General features: G+C 39.2%; 1 protein-coding gene across 5 annotated transcripts in view; it reads right to left on the reverse strand.

Annotated features, from left to right (window-relative positions):
- The window catches only part of mctp1a (multiple C2 domains, transmembrane 1a), a 144201-nt gene that overhangs the window by 41707 nt on the left and 87581 nt on the right, over positions 1-14913 (reverse strand). For all 5 annotated transcript variants that reach the window (XM_046841678.1, XM_046841679.1, XM_046841677.1 and 2 more), the window contains 6 exons: positions 10386-10479; positions 7142-7244; positions 6281-6383; positions 5748-5849; positions 5299-5373; positions 3019-3138 (listed from right to left, as the gene is read on the reverse strand). In XM_046841678.1, coding sequence (XP_046697634.1) covers positions 3019-3138; positions 5299-5373; positions 5748-5849; positions 6281-6383; positions 7142-7244; positions 10386-10479 — 597 coding nt within the window. The remainder of the gene's footprint in view (positions 1-3018; positions 3139-5298; positions 5374-5747; positions 5850-6280; positions 6384-7141; positions 7245-10385; positions 10480-14913) is intronic.

Below are 14913 nucleotides of genomic sequence, written 5' to 3' on the forward strand. Positions count from 1 at the left end.
TTTCTTTCTTTCTTTATTTATTTGGGGGATTTTTTGGGGGAGAGTGGACTGGACAGTTCTGGCAGCCGATTTTAATATCGTTTTGGCACTTGCAGTTATGGAGTGGGGTATGACCACTTTGGAGAATGCATTTGAGAATTAGCACATTAAAAGTGTGTTACCAACACACCCCGCAACAGCTCTTCTACTTGGAATTCAGAAATTGAGTCATCATAGTGGTGTTGATTATTTTAAATGGTGCCAACAGTGGAGAGAAATATGCCAAATGAGAGGCTGATTATGGACGTCAATAACTCATGCAGAGCTTTTTTGGCTAAGCTTTTTTTTTTTTTTTTCTGGGGGGGGACCACACACACACACACACACACACACACACACACACACACACACACACACACACACACACACTGAGAGAGAGACACACACACACACACACACACACACACACACACACACACACACACACACACACACTCCTGTTGAGTGATGCTGCACTGCCACCTCCTGGCATTGATCAAAAGTGAAGATTTGTCAATATCCACTCAACCTTTGTGGGGATTTATGAAAAACGAAGCGGCTCAAAAACGGCTCACTTCAGTTCATTTGCGGGTGTTAAATCATGTAGTTAGGCCGCGGTATCAGATACTTCATTCTTAATGGATAATTAGATAAAAGGATAATCATTTATTATGCTTGAATACTACTTTTTCAAATGTATTTATTTCATTTCTGGAGAAAGCTCACTCTCACTCGTGCTTGCCTTTGTTAATATTAATGTTTAGTGATAAATTTACCTAAAAGTGTCACATTGAAGAGAAAACAGTGTGAAGACTAACAAACACACAGACACATGCACACACACCATGACACATTTGTTCCTCTCTCTCTCTCTCTCTCTCTTTCTCTCTCTCTTTCTCTCTATTTTTTTTTCTTGGATGGGTTTATTTTATCTAAATGCAAAGCAGGTGAGGGCTGCTCCAGTTTCCTGTAGCAGCAGCTCTCTTGTCCTAGCTCTCCCACTGATAAGAGCCCTACTTTACCCCACATGAAAGCACCGGGTATCATTTTCTTACCTCCTCCTTCCAATAAAGCCCCCCACAGCCAGAACACACACACACACACACACACACACACACACACACACACACACACACACACATCCGTGCAGCGCTCCTATTCCCCATGCACAATACCTGCTCTATTTGCTCCCAATTCAAGGCCAAATTGCAGCTAAAGTTACAGCAAATTTGTTTGGAGGAAGAGTTGGTGAGGCTTGCCTACTCCAGGGAGCACCGGGGTTCAGGGTGGGGAGAGCTGGCATGAAGCGGACGCTCTGAACCCGACACTGCCTCAGCCCACAGCGGGCCACTTTCACACGCCACGGATGGGTGTCAGTACGCTCGGCTTACAGGTGTTCAGAGAGGGAGGAAGAGTGTGTCCCCTTTCGGATACACATACACACAAACTCAGGCTTTGTCATTGTTGGAGGTTGTGTGGTCATGAATGGCTGGCACTTTATCACCATGTGTGTGTGTGTTTGTGTGTGTGTGTGTGTGTGTGTGTGTGTGTGTGTGTGTATACATCCACACATGAGGGTACTCCAACTCAGACAAGAGGCACAAGGGTTTCTGACATACAACAGTGAATGTGCAGTAAAAGTTCTCGGGGTTACAAGTGTTCCCAGAAACAAAACAACAACAGCAAAACAACAAACACAACAGCCATGCAACAACCTCAAAAAAATAACAACAACAAAAATATATAAAGTCATGGCAAAAGCCTAAAAATACCAGAATAGCAAACCGGAGAGCTCACTTCACCTCACCTTCATGTGTGCAGTGCAAGTGTTTCTTTTGCTGTGGCTAACTTTTTTTGTATAGGAGAAACGAAAGATTTAATAATAAACAGGAATATTATAAGCTATGTATCAAGCTAAAGTCGAAATCTGGCACAGCTTTAAAATTCAGTGCAAACTTTTACCATTTTTAAAACTATTCAAACTAGTTTGTGTTAAGGCCAGCGAACATAATTTTTTTATATTGATATTTTGATCAAGTTTGATTTAGTTTCATGGTTTAGTAGCTAAATTATAAGATGGAAATTTAATCCTGGGTTGCTGAACATTTGTGCTGCATTGTGCATTGTGAAAATGTCTGAAAATTATCTAAAAAAAAAAACGTTTTGCCATATCGCAGCCCTACCCCTCCCTGCCCCCACCTTCTCCCGCTTCCTAGTTTTGTACTTACATTTCATCAAAAACAGACCAGTCTTGAAGATAAAATGGTCAAATCACCATGCAAACATTTTTGTTAAATATCAACTAAACATCAGCAAAGAAGCAGGTGTGACCTCATGTTTTTAGCACACTCTCTTGACATTTCTCTCTTTGGCATTTTCATTCATGTATTTTTTTCCTCCCCTTCGACAGCCAAGAGAGCGTCGTCAAAAAATGTTGAACTTAAATGTTAACAGATCGATGCAGACAGCCCCTTCTAAACTGTAGCAAAATTAAAATGTGTCAAGCAGCAAATGTTAACGGTCGACAATTCGGCCATTAAAGATGTGCTAACGTTTCGATGGACAGATCCTGACGCGTGTTATGCGGTGCCACAGAGTGGGATTAGCACGACCGTCCTGTTAGCATTCAGTCACACAGCACGCTTAAGGGAAGGTGTCCTTTAAGCGACAGCTCAGCTGTCCAATTATACTTCCTGCTCACTGTGTAGGAAAAGTTTCAGAGAGATGGACAACCTGCACTCTGAGTGTGCACAAATTGATACACAATTCCAAAGGTGAATTAGCAAAAATCTGGAAATTGTTGTGAAATGAAGAATATCTATGTGAGAGAAATAGGGACAGAAAATGCTGGATCACTGCTCTCATACCTGACACACTATACTTCAATCTAAATGCCATGCCAATACCTCAAGGCCTTTAAATGTGTGTTTGTTTGTGTGTGTGTGTGTGTGTGTGTGTGTGTGTGTGTGTGTGTGTGTGTGTGTGTGTAAGGCTCCTTACAAAAAAGGCACAGATGCTTCTCTGAGGAGACTCCCACTCGAAGCAGCTGTTGATGTAGCAGCCAGTGTTAATGAGGAACATGATGCAGCGCCGCATTCGGTTAAAATTCTGAAGTAGCAACTGGAAACAGAGAAGACACATGTCAGTCATGTGTTACATCCATACCTATTTGACAGACAAAGGAAGCCCAATATACAAGCTAAAAAACATCCATTTTCAATCTCGGGCTGGTCCATATTTCCGAAAATAATAGTTGAGATGGAGGTGAAGAGCATCAAAATGGATGCAGCTTTCATTTTAAATAACCATGAAAACACTAGTGGTTTTATTTTTACTCATCCTAAATACTACTATCTATAAGTTTTTTAGCAATATTTCATGTAGAGATAGTTCCAGTCTCTTTTTTAGCACTTTAACAATTAAAATGGTACACTAGATTTTGGAAACACAACCACCAGTTTAGTAGCAGAAACTCAGTTACATGTTTTCCAATCATAAACCACTATGTCAATGATTACAATGAAGGAATCAGACCAAAGATTTGGAAGAGACATTAACCAGAGAAGGAAGAGCTCTCCCAGATTTATTTTATTTATCTCTCAGGTCTGTTTCGTGCAATGTTAAGAATTTTAAATGAAAAGTCTTTTTAGTTTAAAGGCAACTGGACAGATAATTTGTAGTCCTTGCATAAAATTCAGAACAGGCATCTCATCAATCTCAAAATCATCACAAAAGTATTTCTGTGAAGGACTGCTTCAAAACTCAACAGTCAAGACTTACCTAATAAGTCATAATCTGCATCAATTATTTTTGGCATGCTTACAATATTGTGAAAGAATAAAAAAAAAAAATATATATATATATATATATATATATATATATATATATATATATATATATATATATATATATATATCATCCAGTTTTCTATTGTTATTGGTAAGGAGGAATGAAACAGGAAAGCTTTCCATTTGCTCGCTTATCAATAAACCCTCTGAGACCTTTTCAGTGATGAAATATTTATAAATCGATACAAATTGTTCTGAAGAAAACAAATTAATAAACTTATTGTGGCATGCAAAACAAATTACAAAGAAGTGGATAAGTTCATTTTGGCAATTGTTACGTTGCCATTTGCATCAGGGCGTCTGGCATGCAAAACGAGGTAAATAAACGGAAACAATCGAGCCACACTTTGAAGTCCCAGTTCGAGTTTTGGCAAATTTTCAGAGACTGGAAAAGCACTATTGTCCCTTGATATTGTCAGCTAGGAAAAATACCAGAAAACTGCACCAAGTCGAAATGGCTTTTCAATCACGCTGAGAATCCAGCCAAGAGGGAAGTAGTGGGCAGCTTATATCATTTTATACATTATATTATATCATAATTTAGAAACATAAAAGAGAAATACGCTGCCTTGTTCTTTTTTAACAATATAGCATTATTCATAATTCGGAATTAGTCTGAACTCCAAATAATTGTTGTTGTCTGGTGTCGCCGGCGAGATGAAACGTGTGTGGTCGCGTAATGGCTGCAACACTTTGATCAGTGAAAATATCTGCATTTACTTTGTCACACTCTCAGACTGAGACTCTCTACCTTTTAACTCGGCTATTTTGCATGCTATTACGGCGACCGTATGCGTGCAAATGAGAGTCACGAAAGTGCTGAAAAGTGCATATATAAAGAATATTGTTATAGGACATTATGGGAAATATAAAAGAACAGCATAAGAACTGAGATGTCAACTCAGACTTTATGAAAAAGGAAAAAGTGTGTGAGCTGTCGAGAGCTTTATATGGTCTTTCTTACTAGTGAAACATTTTTTATGAATCTATGTATGTAATCGCATTTTAAAGAATGTCAAAGTGCAGAGTCTGCAGTTTTTTGGGGGCTGCTCGGAATCCTTTGACTGTGCTGCAAACTGTGTGTGTGTGTGTGTGTGTGTGTGTGTGTGTCAGTGACAGGTCTGATTTGGGACAGCCCCTCCGATTCAGCTCTTTGTCCGAGGGGGACACATTGAGCAGGCCGACAATGAGGTGCATTGCTGCAGTGCCACCAAGGGCCAAACTAAAGGATGGCCAATCTACTTATGCACTCCAACAACTGACAGCATGACATTTCTATTCACCAACTCCAGAAGAGAGAGAGAGAGAGAGAGAGGAGAGGGTAAGAGGGAGAGAGAGAGAGAGAGAGAGAGAGAGTGACACTGCTGGGTATGTTGCCAACCACACACCATTTTTTTGATTATCACTGTGTTAATGACAAGGATTTCGATACCTGTTTGGAAACTCGAGATTCTTCTTCGATATATTTCTGCTCGATGGGTATCAGCGTCCTTAGTCCTGCTTTAACCTACACACAAACATCACGTTATGAACAGAACCCATTTCCGCAATCACATTCAAATGGCGTCTCGTAGATCAGTACATTAATGCTGATCGGCCACTCTTCCTCCATTTCACACGCTCAATGCCACACAGTTATGTGCTGCTCTCTCGCCTGCCACCTAAAATGGCGGCCACGACAACGCACACACACACGCACACACACATAGTCACACAAACAAAAGCCTGAGAAGAGAGAAGCCTTGGGTAATTAAAGAGAAAATGAGGATGAAGGGGACAGGGAGTGTTCAAACGACAGGAACGGCCGTGTTGAAGTGAGCGAACAGAAAACGCGAGAGATAGCAGGAGGGGGACAAGTAAGAAAAAGAGAGAGGGACTTACAGCATTATAAATCACGTCTATTTCGAGAAAGATGACCCCTTTTGTTGGCCCTGTCAGCTCCTTGCTTTTCAAGGCGTAAGCTTTCCGTTCACCATTTTGGATCTGTGGGAGAGGGACATGACAGCCGTCTGTCTGGCAATACCCAGCTGAATACACTCGCCGCGCGACCTTTGACCCCCAGCTGCTGCATCTGACAGAGAGCCCAAAACAACTGTGGCGGCTCTGACAAGTACCTGTTCATTACGCCCCGACCACTGTCAGCCACAAATTAACTATCCTGGGGGATCAGCCTGGGAGCACACATTACCCTCTCTAGTTTTTTTTTTCCCTTTCATTCTTTTTTTTTGTAATTTTTTTTTTTTTTTTTTTGGGAGGGGTTAGTTTTATCATACTCTTCAGAGTAAGCAGAGAGTCTTTGTAGATTCTGCTACTTATTTACTAAATGTTCATATATTTAGCAATTGCATTTTAGGTAATACACTTTTCTTTATTTATTCAGTAATGTATGTTCAGTAATAAGTCTCAGGACTCACACTTAACAGTGGAATTGCAACTTTGCCCAGGAAGTCGGCGCTTCGGTCTCGATCTTCGTCATACACTGTAACCTCCAGCACGGAGTGGATGTCTTTCACATTGCTGATTGAAAGAGAAAAGTGATTGAAAAGAGAGAACGTCGAGCCACAATGGGAATGGAAAGGAAGTCACTGACTAATATTAAAGATTCAAGAATATCTTTGAAATCATTGTTTAAAAAAGAAATAAATAATACGTTTATTTAAAGCCATGGCGACAGGCTCCATTGTGCGAGGGTTAAAAAAAGATGCAGCGATTCTCCCTGTGAAATGCTATCTTCAAAAAGTAGGCTAAAGAGTGGAGGAAAATGAGGTTATTCTTAAAGAGACGGGGCACTCCAAGGAGAGGCTAGATTACCCAGCTTTCTGTGGGAATTCACAAATGAATTTCCAGCCGGGCAGATTGAAAGATTATGAAAAACATTGATGGAACAACCTCTAAATTTTAAACTAATATGAGAAATTATGTATGGCACATTACTGTATTGTACAATAATTGGACTTGCAAAGGGAGTGTAATTTCATCCTTAGGTTAATCTCAGTCCTTAAGGAAAAAATTGTTACTTATATCTAACAACTCCATGTAGAGCTACGGGCATGAAACTAAATTAATATGAGACTTAAATCTACTTCAGCTCTTAATTGTCTTCTTTCTCCAAATTTCAATACAACAATTATATTTTTAATAGAGAACAAATATTTCATTATGTAGCTGCAATATTATGGGAGATGCAGTAGTTGAATAATATAACTTTTGCCTACAGTGTATTTATTAATCAGTGATTGAAAAAACGTAGTATTTTTTTATCTATATAAACTTACAATGTGAAGACTTTATTCCATTCCGGGTTGAGGTTCTTGTACACAGTGTGTGTCTGTAAACGATCATTGCTGAGCTCCACAACACAGAAAGGGTCACTCTTGCCTGTAAGGGACAGGGACACACAAACACATTAACTTTATCAACTACAGACTGGCGTAATCCACTGGCTAACGCGTTGCAAAATGGCAGTGACTCCCACTTCCTGATAAAAAACAGGCTGAGCCGAAGGGCTACATTGTGCCCACCGCCTTTAAAACACATTTTACCAATGTTCTGATTTGATGTATTCTGTTTTGCTTGTCTGTAGTATCAGGGTCTTGTGTCCCACTGATATGTTGATTTATACATAGGTAGATAAGAGCCTTGATTCCAGTGCTGCTCATGACATTAAAACGGCTCTTTTATACAACTAAACAAACAATTACATATACACTGTAACAGATGCAGTTGGCCATACACAGTGGGTTGATGAAAATAAATATAGCAGGCAGCATTGAATATCATAAAAATAGTTTTTTACAAGGTGAGCCGGAAAACCTGACATATTTCCCCAAACAAAATTTCCTGGCTCCTAATATCACAAGTTTTATAAATACAAAATAAAAGAATGGGTTATGCATTAATTTCCAGATTGCCATTGATCTTCATAGGCTGATAAAAACGGTGCTACAAAAGCGGGACATTTACGGTGACGTGCAGAATAAATGTCACTGTGATCAATGGAAAGTCCTGGCTGTCACAAACCCTATCAGTTTCAGGAACTCATTGATCGGCTACTGCTGGATAAGTTCATATTTGTAATAAATGCAGTGTATGAAACCAATGCAATGTCTTTTATGCTGTGTGTCAGATCAAATTAGAACCATGATTGCATAATTAGTATAATAATATATTTGTTTGCTTATATATTGCCGTTTTATCAAAATGATTAATACACATTACACACAGTTGTGCTTTCAAAATTATATATATAATATAAATATATATATATATATATATATATATATATATATATATATATATATATATATACGTATCCCAGATACTCTGCAAATAACAATGTATAATAGGTGAATAAAGCTATTGTAGATGTTTCAAATTATTTTTACACGCACACTGAATCTCCCTTCATAATCACAGCAGTGATTTCGGCACCTTTAGCCATGCAGAACAGCATGGATGCTGAAATTAATGGCACTTGATAGGCAGAAAGATGTAGAGACAAACTCCACATCCTGCATGGTCCTCCCTGTAACGTGTGGTTGTCCCAGGCGATGAACTTTGGCCTTATTTGTGAGGTGGCTGTCTGAGCGCATTTCACGCTTTGCCTCGGACGAAACTTTGACTCTCCAGGTGTGGCCAGCAAGACACCGTGTGTGGGCTAATTTTGGCTCGGCTCCTGAGATGAGTTCAACCTCATTCTGGCTCCAAATGGATGTGCAATAATTACATTTTATAGCTTAAATGAAATCCAGACGTAGACGGAAGTCCTTATAACCGCCATATTGCATATAGGGTCTCTAAACAGTTGTTGCTTATCATTAAATCTAGAAGAACTTCATAAAAATAAATTTGTAGAGCAGTTATGTTATGAAGCAAATAGACAAATTCATCCTGGTGCATGTACTGCACCAGGATGAATTTGTGTATGTGCTTGCAAAGCCGAATTTATGAGAGACACTTACAAGATCCATCCAGTGGAAGCATCACTGAATGGAGCTCCTTCTCCCTTAAACACTGTTGGTTTTACACACTCTGCCCATTTATCCTGCTGCTTTGGAGTGGAGGTACTCCAGATAAATGCCTCAATTAATTACGCCGAAGAACAGACCGAGTGAGGGGAGCAGACCGGCCTGTTATACACTGGAGTGCAAGTGAGGTAAAAACAGAGCATGAGAATAGGTTAAGATCTCCCTCAAATCCTCTCTTTTTTCCTCTCTCTTAGCTCTCTATTAGAAGAGGCACTGTTCCATGTCCCGTAACCCTGTGCCATGGCCGATTGAGACAGCGGGGCCCTGAGAGGGCCGTGCCTCTTCGTGGAGCTTGTGTGCGGCGGCTTTATGGCAGGAAAGCAGTGTGAAATCAGAGCTCCTGAGGCTGTCTTGGTTCTCCTGGGAAGACCGGACCGGGCTGTGAAGTCTACGTAACAGCCGGACCTCCAGCTCGCTGAACTGTCACAGAGAGCAGTGTGTGTGTGTGTGTGTGTGTGTGTGTGCTGGAAGGGATTTCTACCATCCAGCATGTCTTAATTAAAGATGGTTAGAGAAGCAGAACAGACAGACCATGCTGAATAGGTAAAGAGTGTGCAGCATTCAGGATACTACTGCTCGAATCTCTTTCTTCCTTTCTTTTATTATCTAAATACGCACGTCTAATTGTGTACCTTTTCAATGGCACTTGGAATTGTAACGAAAACAGAAGATGATATCTAGATAGACACAAGAAAAATTCTGCCAATTTAAGCACTATTATGGTGAAAAGCTGAAATATAAACTTTATAATCTTCTCAGTTAGATGCAAATGATGTAAAAAAACAAAACAAAAAAAGAAATGATGAAATAAAAAAAATTACAGAACCTTTGATGAAGATTTTGATGCTAATAAAAAGTCAAATTCCCAAAACTACAATAAAAAAAATCCTCCAGGACACAGGGCACAAAAAGTCTTGCAAAAATAGCTTCATTTAAATATAACCTACTCGGACTGAAAAATTATTCGAGCAAGGAGGTCATGTAGTTTCTAAGGGACTTGGTAATGTTCTTTTCCTTCTTCATTTTTTCCAAAAAATAAAAAAAGTGCAGCTGTACGTTTGCTTTGTGCTCGTGGTGTATTAGCACGAAGGGGGGGAAAAGATGCTTGCCGGTAAGTGTTTTTGTTAATGGCCTTGTCTCTTGTACTCCAAATAAAAAACGGTGCTCTGCGTCGGCTGCCATCTCTTTTCAGCTCGTTAATACATACTGCCAGAAACTAGGCCTGTCCACGGTAGACTTAATTAAAAGGAAGAATTAATGGAAGAGGAACAGAAGCGTGGGAAAATGTGTGTCAGACAGACAGATCGGAGCGTTCTGTGTATGAGTAGAGAGCAGGAAAGATTCAATTCTTGCGACTGAAATTGCTAATAATGTTTATATCATTCACCAGAGAAAAGTGGAACTAATGCTTGTAATTTGAGATTCTTGTGCCTGTGTGTGTGTGTGTGTGTGTGTGTGTGTGTGTGTGTGTGTGTGTGTTCACTCTTCTCACCTGTAACATCAGCTGCCATCAGTCCCTCTGCCCGGATGACTTTCACCTGCACTAAACCGACGTCTTTAATGTTGTTAAAGGATCTCAGCAGACTCTGGAGGGGGTCAAATGCATCAGCTGGTTAATCATGACAGCCTGAACTCCTTCTGAAACGTCAGTCACACATACCATCTTCGGCGCACAGCGAACACATTAAAATAATTACAGTACGTTCCTCAAATGCAATTACAAAAAAATACAATAAAATTCAGGACATCCTCAATTTTCGAGTAAACACCAACCTTTGTACAAAGTATTAAAAATATAGTATTTTATCTATACTTTTAAAGGGGGGAGTAAATTGACTTGCAAAAATATAACGGCCACCACTAGAAATTATTGTACACAAACTGATGCTTGTTGCCGTACTGCATATTTTACTTTAAATGTTTTAACTATTAACTATCACTTTCAGTACCAATTAGGTATAAAGGGGTTTAATATAAGGTGGCACAGAGACTATTCATAAACACTGTGAAGATTAGAGAATGCATAGATTGTGTGTTGAAAATAACAAACCATATTTTCCACGTAAAGTTCCAGGCCTGTAAATGCCCATATTTAATGGTAAAGCAACGATTCCAAAGTTTATAAAAACTGCAGTGTTTCTGCCTGGGAGAAGAAGCAAGTATATTTTGTTCCCACACACATGAGGAGGATGGTTAAGAAAAAAATACTTCCGAGGATCACAGTTGGAGACTCGCAGAAAATGGTAGCATTCTATGGGTCACCAAATCAGGATCCACAATTAGATACAACATCCATGCCAACAAACAGGCCCGGATACTTCTGGAACCTTGTGTGGGACTGGGTTCTGTGTTCAAATGAGGCTTAAAAAAAACAGAGCGCTTTGGAAACAAGCACGCAGAGTGGGTTTGGTGTGAAGCAATCTATGGTAAAACTGAAAAGAACCTAATCCTAAATGCTAAGTATGGTGTTGAATCTGTATTGCTAATATAGGGGCTGTTTTTTCAGCTCTGAATACCCTAGGGAGCTTGTTAGGATACATGGAATCACAAAGTCTGTGAAGTACCAGAAGACTGAATGAAAATCTACCTGCAATGAAGCTTTGATTAGGTGTGGATGGATCGAGCAATGAAAAACTGGCAAAAATGTCCACAAAAGAAAAAACAGCTAAATGTCAATTCAGCATCCCAGTAAGGACCCATTAGGGTCTGGAAAGATTTAGTGTTATGGTTTGCTCTCATATTACTTATGTGTAGAGGTCAACCAATAGTGGATTTTACCAATACCAAATTTTACCAATTTACATGGATCGTTTTAACGTTGATCCATGTAAAATAGTACTGAGATTTTTTTACAGAAGTATAAAACAGTACTGAATCGTTAAAATGTGCTATAGGAAATAAATATAAATGTATATGAATGAAGAAATATTATTTTTTAATTATTAAATTGTACATAATAAATATATTCTAGTTCTCCGTGCAAAGCGTTGTCTCGTATGTAAAGAAAAAAAAAAACATCACGTGGCATCTGCGATACTCCTCTAAAGGCCACTCTTGTGATGACAGCGGAACGGAAGCCCGGAAAAACTATCATTATGGATTTTTGCCAATTAATCTGTCAACCTCTACTTATGTGTACCACAAAGCATTACAGGAATTAATGTGGTAGCAAAAAAATATTGTGCAAAGTACAAAAAACAAAGCTGGAGCACCAATAATTTTAGCAATTTTTTCAAGATGTTCTTTTTGCCATTATCTTTGAATGAATTTATGTCCAATTTTCAACCACTTCATTTTTTTTGTACACATCTAACAAAAGGTACCAACAATTCTAGCCCTCTTATGCCAGACCTATAACTCTGAACGCACATATATGTATCTATGCACGCTCGAATATCGACTGTTTTCTAACAGAGGGAGCTTACTGAAGCCACCTACATAACTGCCTTCCATCTATAACGGCCTTCCATCTATCAATCATGACCTCATCCTGTTCCTCCTAGTCCATTAGAAACCACCGCAAATGACAGACATTGAAAGGGTTAAACTGTTCAAAGGAGAGCGTCTTTAAGACTTATGATTTATGAGAGGGCTAATAGCACTGGTCCAGATAAAAGCCATTCATTCAGACAGCATAATGCTTCTTAACTGCTCCTTTGTGTGTCCATTGGAACATTAAGAGGGCTGACATGTAGTGATGAAACAAGTGCTGAATCGTGCACAAGCTGCATGTTTGATCGAGACAGAACACTCGTCTCTGCTCGCTAATATGTGTGTGTGTTTGAAGCAGTGAGATAAAAAGTCTATATCGACTTGAAAAAAGAAAACTCCTCCCTCCATCTACAGATATACTGTACATGAAAACTGTACATGGCCACCACATCAACTTCATGATTCAAAAGACTTAGGGACAATCTTATGCCTTTCATGCACAGACTGTTCGGAAAAAAAAAGGTCATATCATCCGGGTTGGCTTTTAAATCAGGCCAAACGTACTTCACTTCAATTTATTTTTCTGTCTGGCATTAACCTCCTCCTCACACACACACACACACACTCTATAATGCATACACACACATGCAGAGGAGTAATAATAATTTGACTTTTTCAAGTCAGGGCCAGAGTACAGATTTAATTCATTATAAACTCCAGCTGCTTTGACTCAATATTATTGTCCAAAACCTCTCTGATAGTGGATGAGAAAATGAGGAAGAGGGTGCGGTAAAGGGAAATTCGCTCTCCACATAACTTAAGCGCACAATTGCCTTTCAGATTGCATGTTATTTACGATTATCATGGTGAAAGAAAAAAAAAACATTAGATAGGCAGGTGCATTTGCACACCAGAGGAATTTATTATCCATCTATAGACCATTGAGGAGACGAGAAACTCTTATAGGAGGACACAGGATCGGTCCGATTACTGAGGGGGACGGTATGTGGACATGGCAGGAAGTGGGACATACTCACACACACACACATTTACACACCGAGAACTGTTTTAGGATGTGTGGACCAAAAGCTGGGGGGAGGGGAAAGCGGCGGGGCTGTGGCTTGACTGACAGCTTGTCACTGTGACGTCTTATTCCATCTCTGTTGTGGAGAAAATGAATGTCACCGTGCCGAGCCTTATGACTTGCTGTCATCTCGCAGCCGCTCACCTTTTATCAATGCTCTAAATAACATTTCAAGCCCACCGTCTCCTGCCGGACAATCCGGTCAGGGGACATTAAATCGGATGACTGTGAAATGTCATAATAAAAATGGAATGCTAACAGCTTCCCCCCTCCACCCCTCCTTTACCTCACTCCTACTTTCCCTTCTTTGCTCTTTCCTTCTACTTCCTCTCGCACTCTCTCTCTCACTATCTCTTGCCTACACACAAATACACACCCACACTCCAGTGCATTTGTCCGCTCTCTGATTTTAAAGCGAGAGACAGGATGAGTGTGGAATTGGGTGCCACCACTTGAGCAGAGGTCACCCTGGCCCTGACGCCCATTAACGTCCATTAAACGCGAGTCCCCCCCAATCCCCCCCCTTTTGCCTTCCCTTATTAAAATGCATAATTCCTGTCTGCTTACAACAACAGCCATGAAGCAAAGCAGCACCTTTTCTTATCAGCGGAAACACATATCAGGAATACGCCGTATTTTCAATACGGGATCTTCTTATGGGATCAACTTGCTGACTGCGCTCTATATTGAGCATTTTTTTTCAGGGCTTGTTCTTAAAGAAGATTTTAAAACTGTTTTTTATCAGTGGAGGGATGAGAAATACAGCAAACATAGTACGATACGTACGATACACCGTACAACACGATACACGGAACATATAATAAGGCTAATGTTTGCAGTACATTCAAACAACACAAAAGGCAACCATTGTCTTTGTATGTAAAGGTAATTATGGACACCATGACACCATATAATTAGAAATATTATATTATTATATTGAAAATATATCTGAATTTCAGACACGAACAATTTTCACCCTAAAGAATTAGCCATCTAAATGAAATATATATTTGTCATATATGTGGAATATATAAGGGCTAGATTTTCATCTTGCCAACATTATTATTGAAAATCAGTCTTAAATGTTTTTTAAATATATATATATATATATATATATATATATATATATATATATATATATATATATATATATATATATATACTGCGCTTATTTAATTAATGCTTTTAAAGCTGAAAAAAAAATATTTTTTGAGTTTTTTAAGTGTATTCATTATTATGGAAATCATATTTGCAGGCCTTTATATGATTTTTCCATATGTATTGGCCTTCAAATTCCCCAAAAAATCTAAACAAAATAAATAAATAAATAAATAAATAAAAACAAAATTGAAATCCTTTCAACAATAAAGAGGCTCCAAACTCTGGGCGAATCCTCAGGTGTGCTGTGTTTTTTCCACACTGAACCCTAAATAAAAGCGTCTGAGGTGTGACATGACTGCAGGATGACAGGTGGAAAGCCTTTTAGCAGGAGACATCTTCATCC

The sequence above is a fragment of the Silurus meridionalis genome, chromosome 27 (assembly GCF_014805685.1).
Source record: "Silurus meridionalis isolate SWU-2019-XX chromosome 27, ASM1480568v1, whole genome shotgun sequence".
Lineage (NCBI taxonomy): Eukaryota > Metazoa > Chordata > Actinopteri > Siluriformes > Siluridae > Silurus > Silurus meridionalis.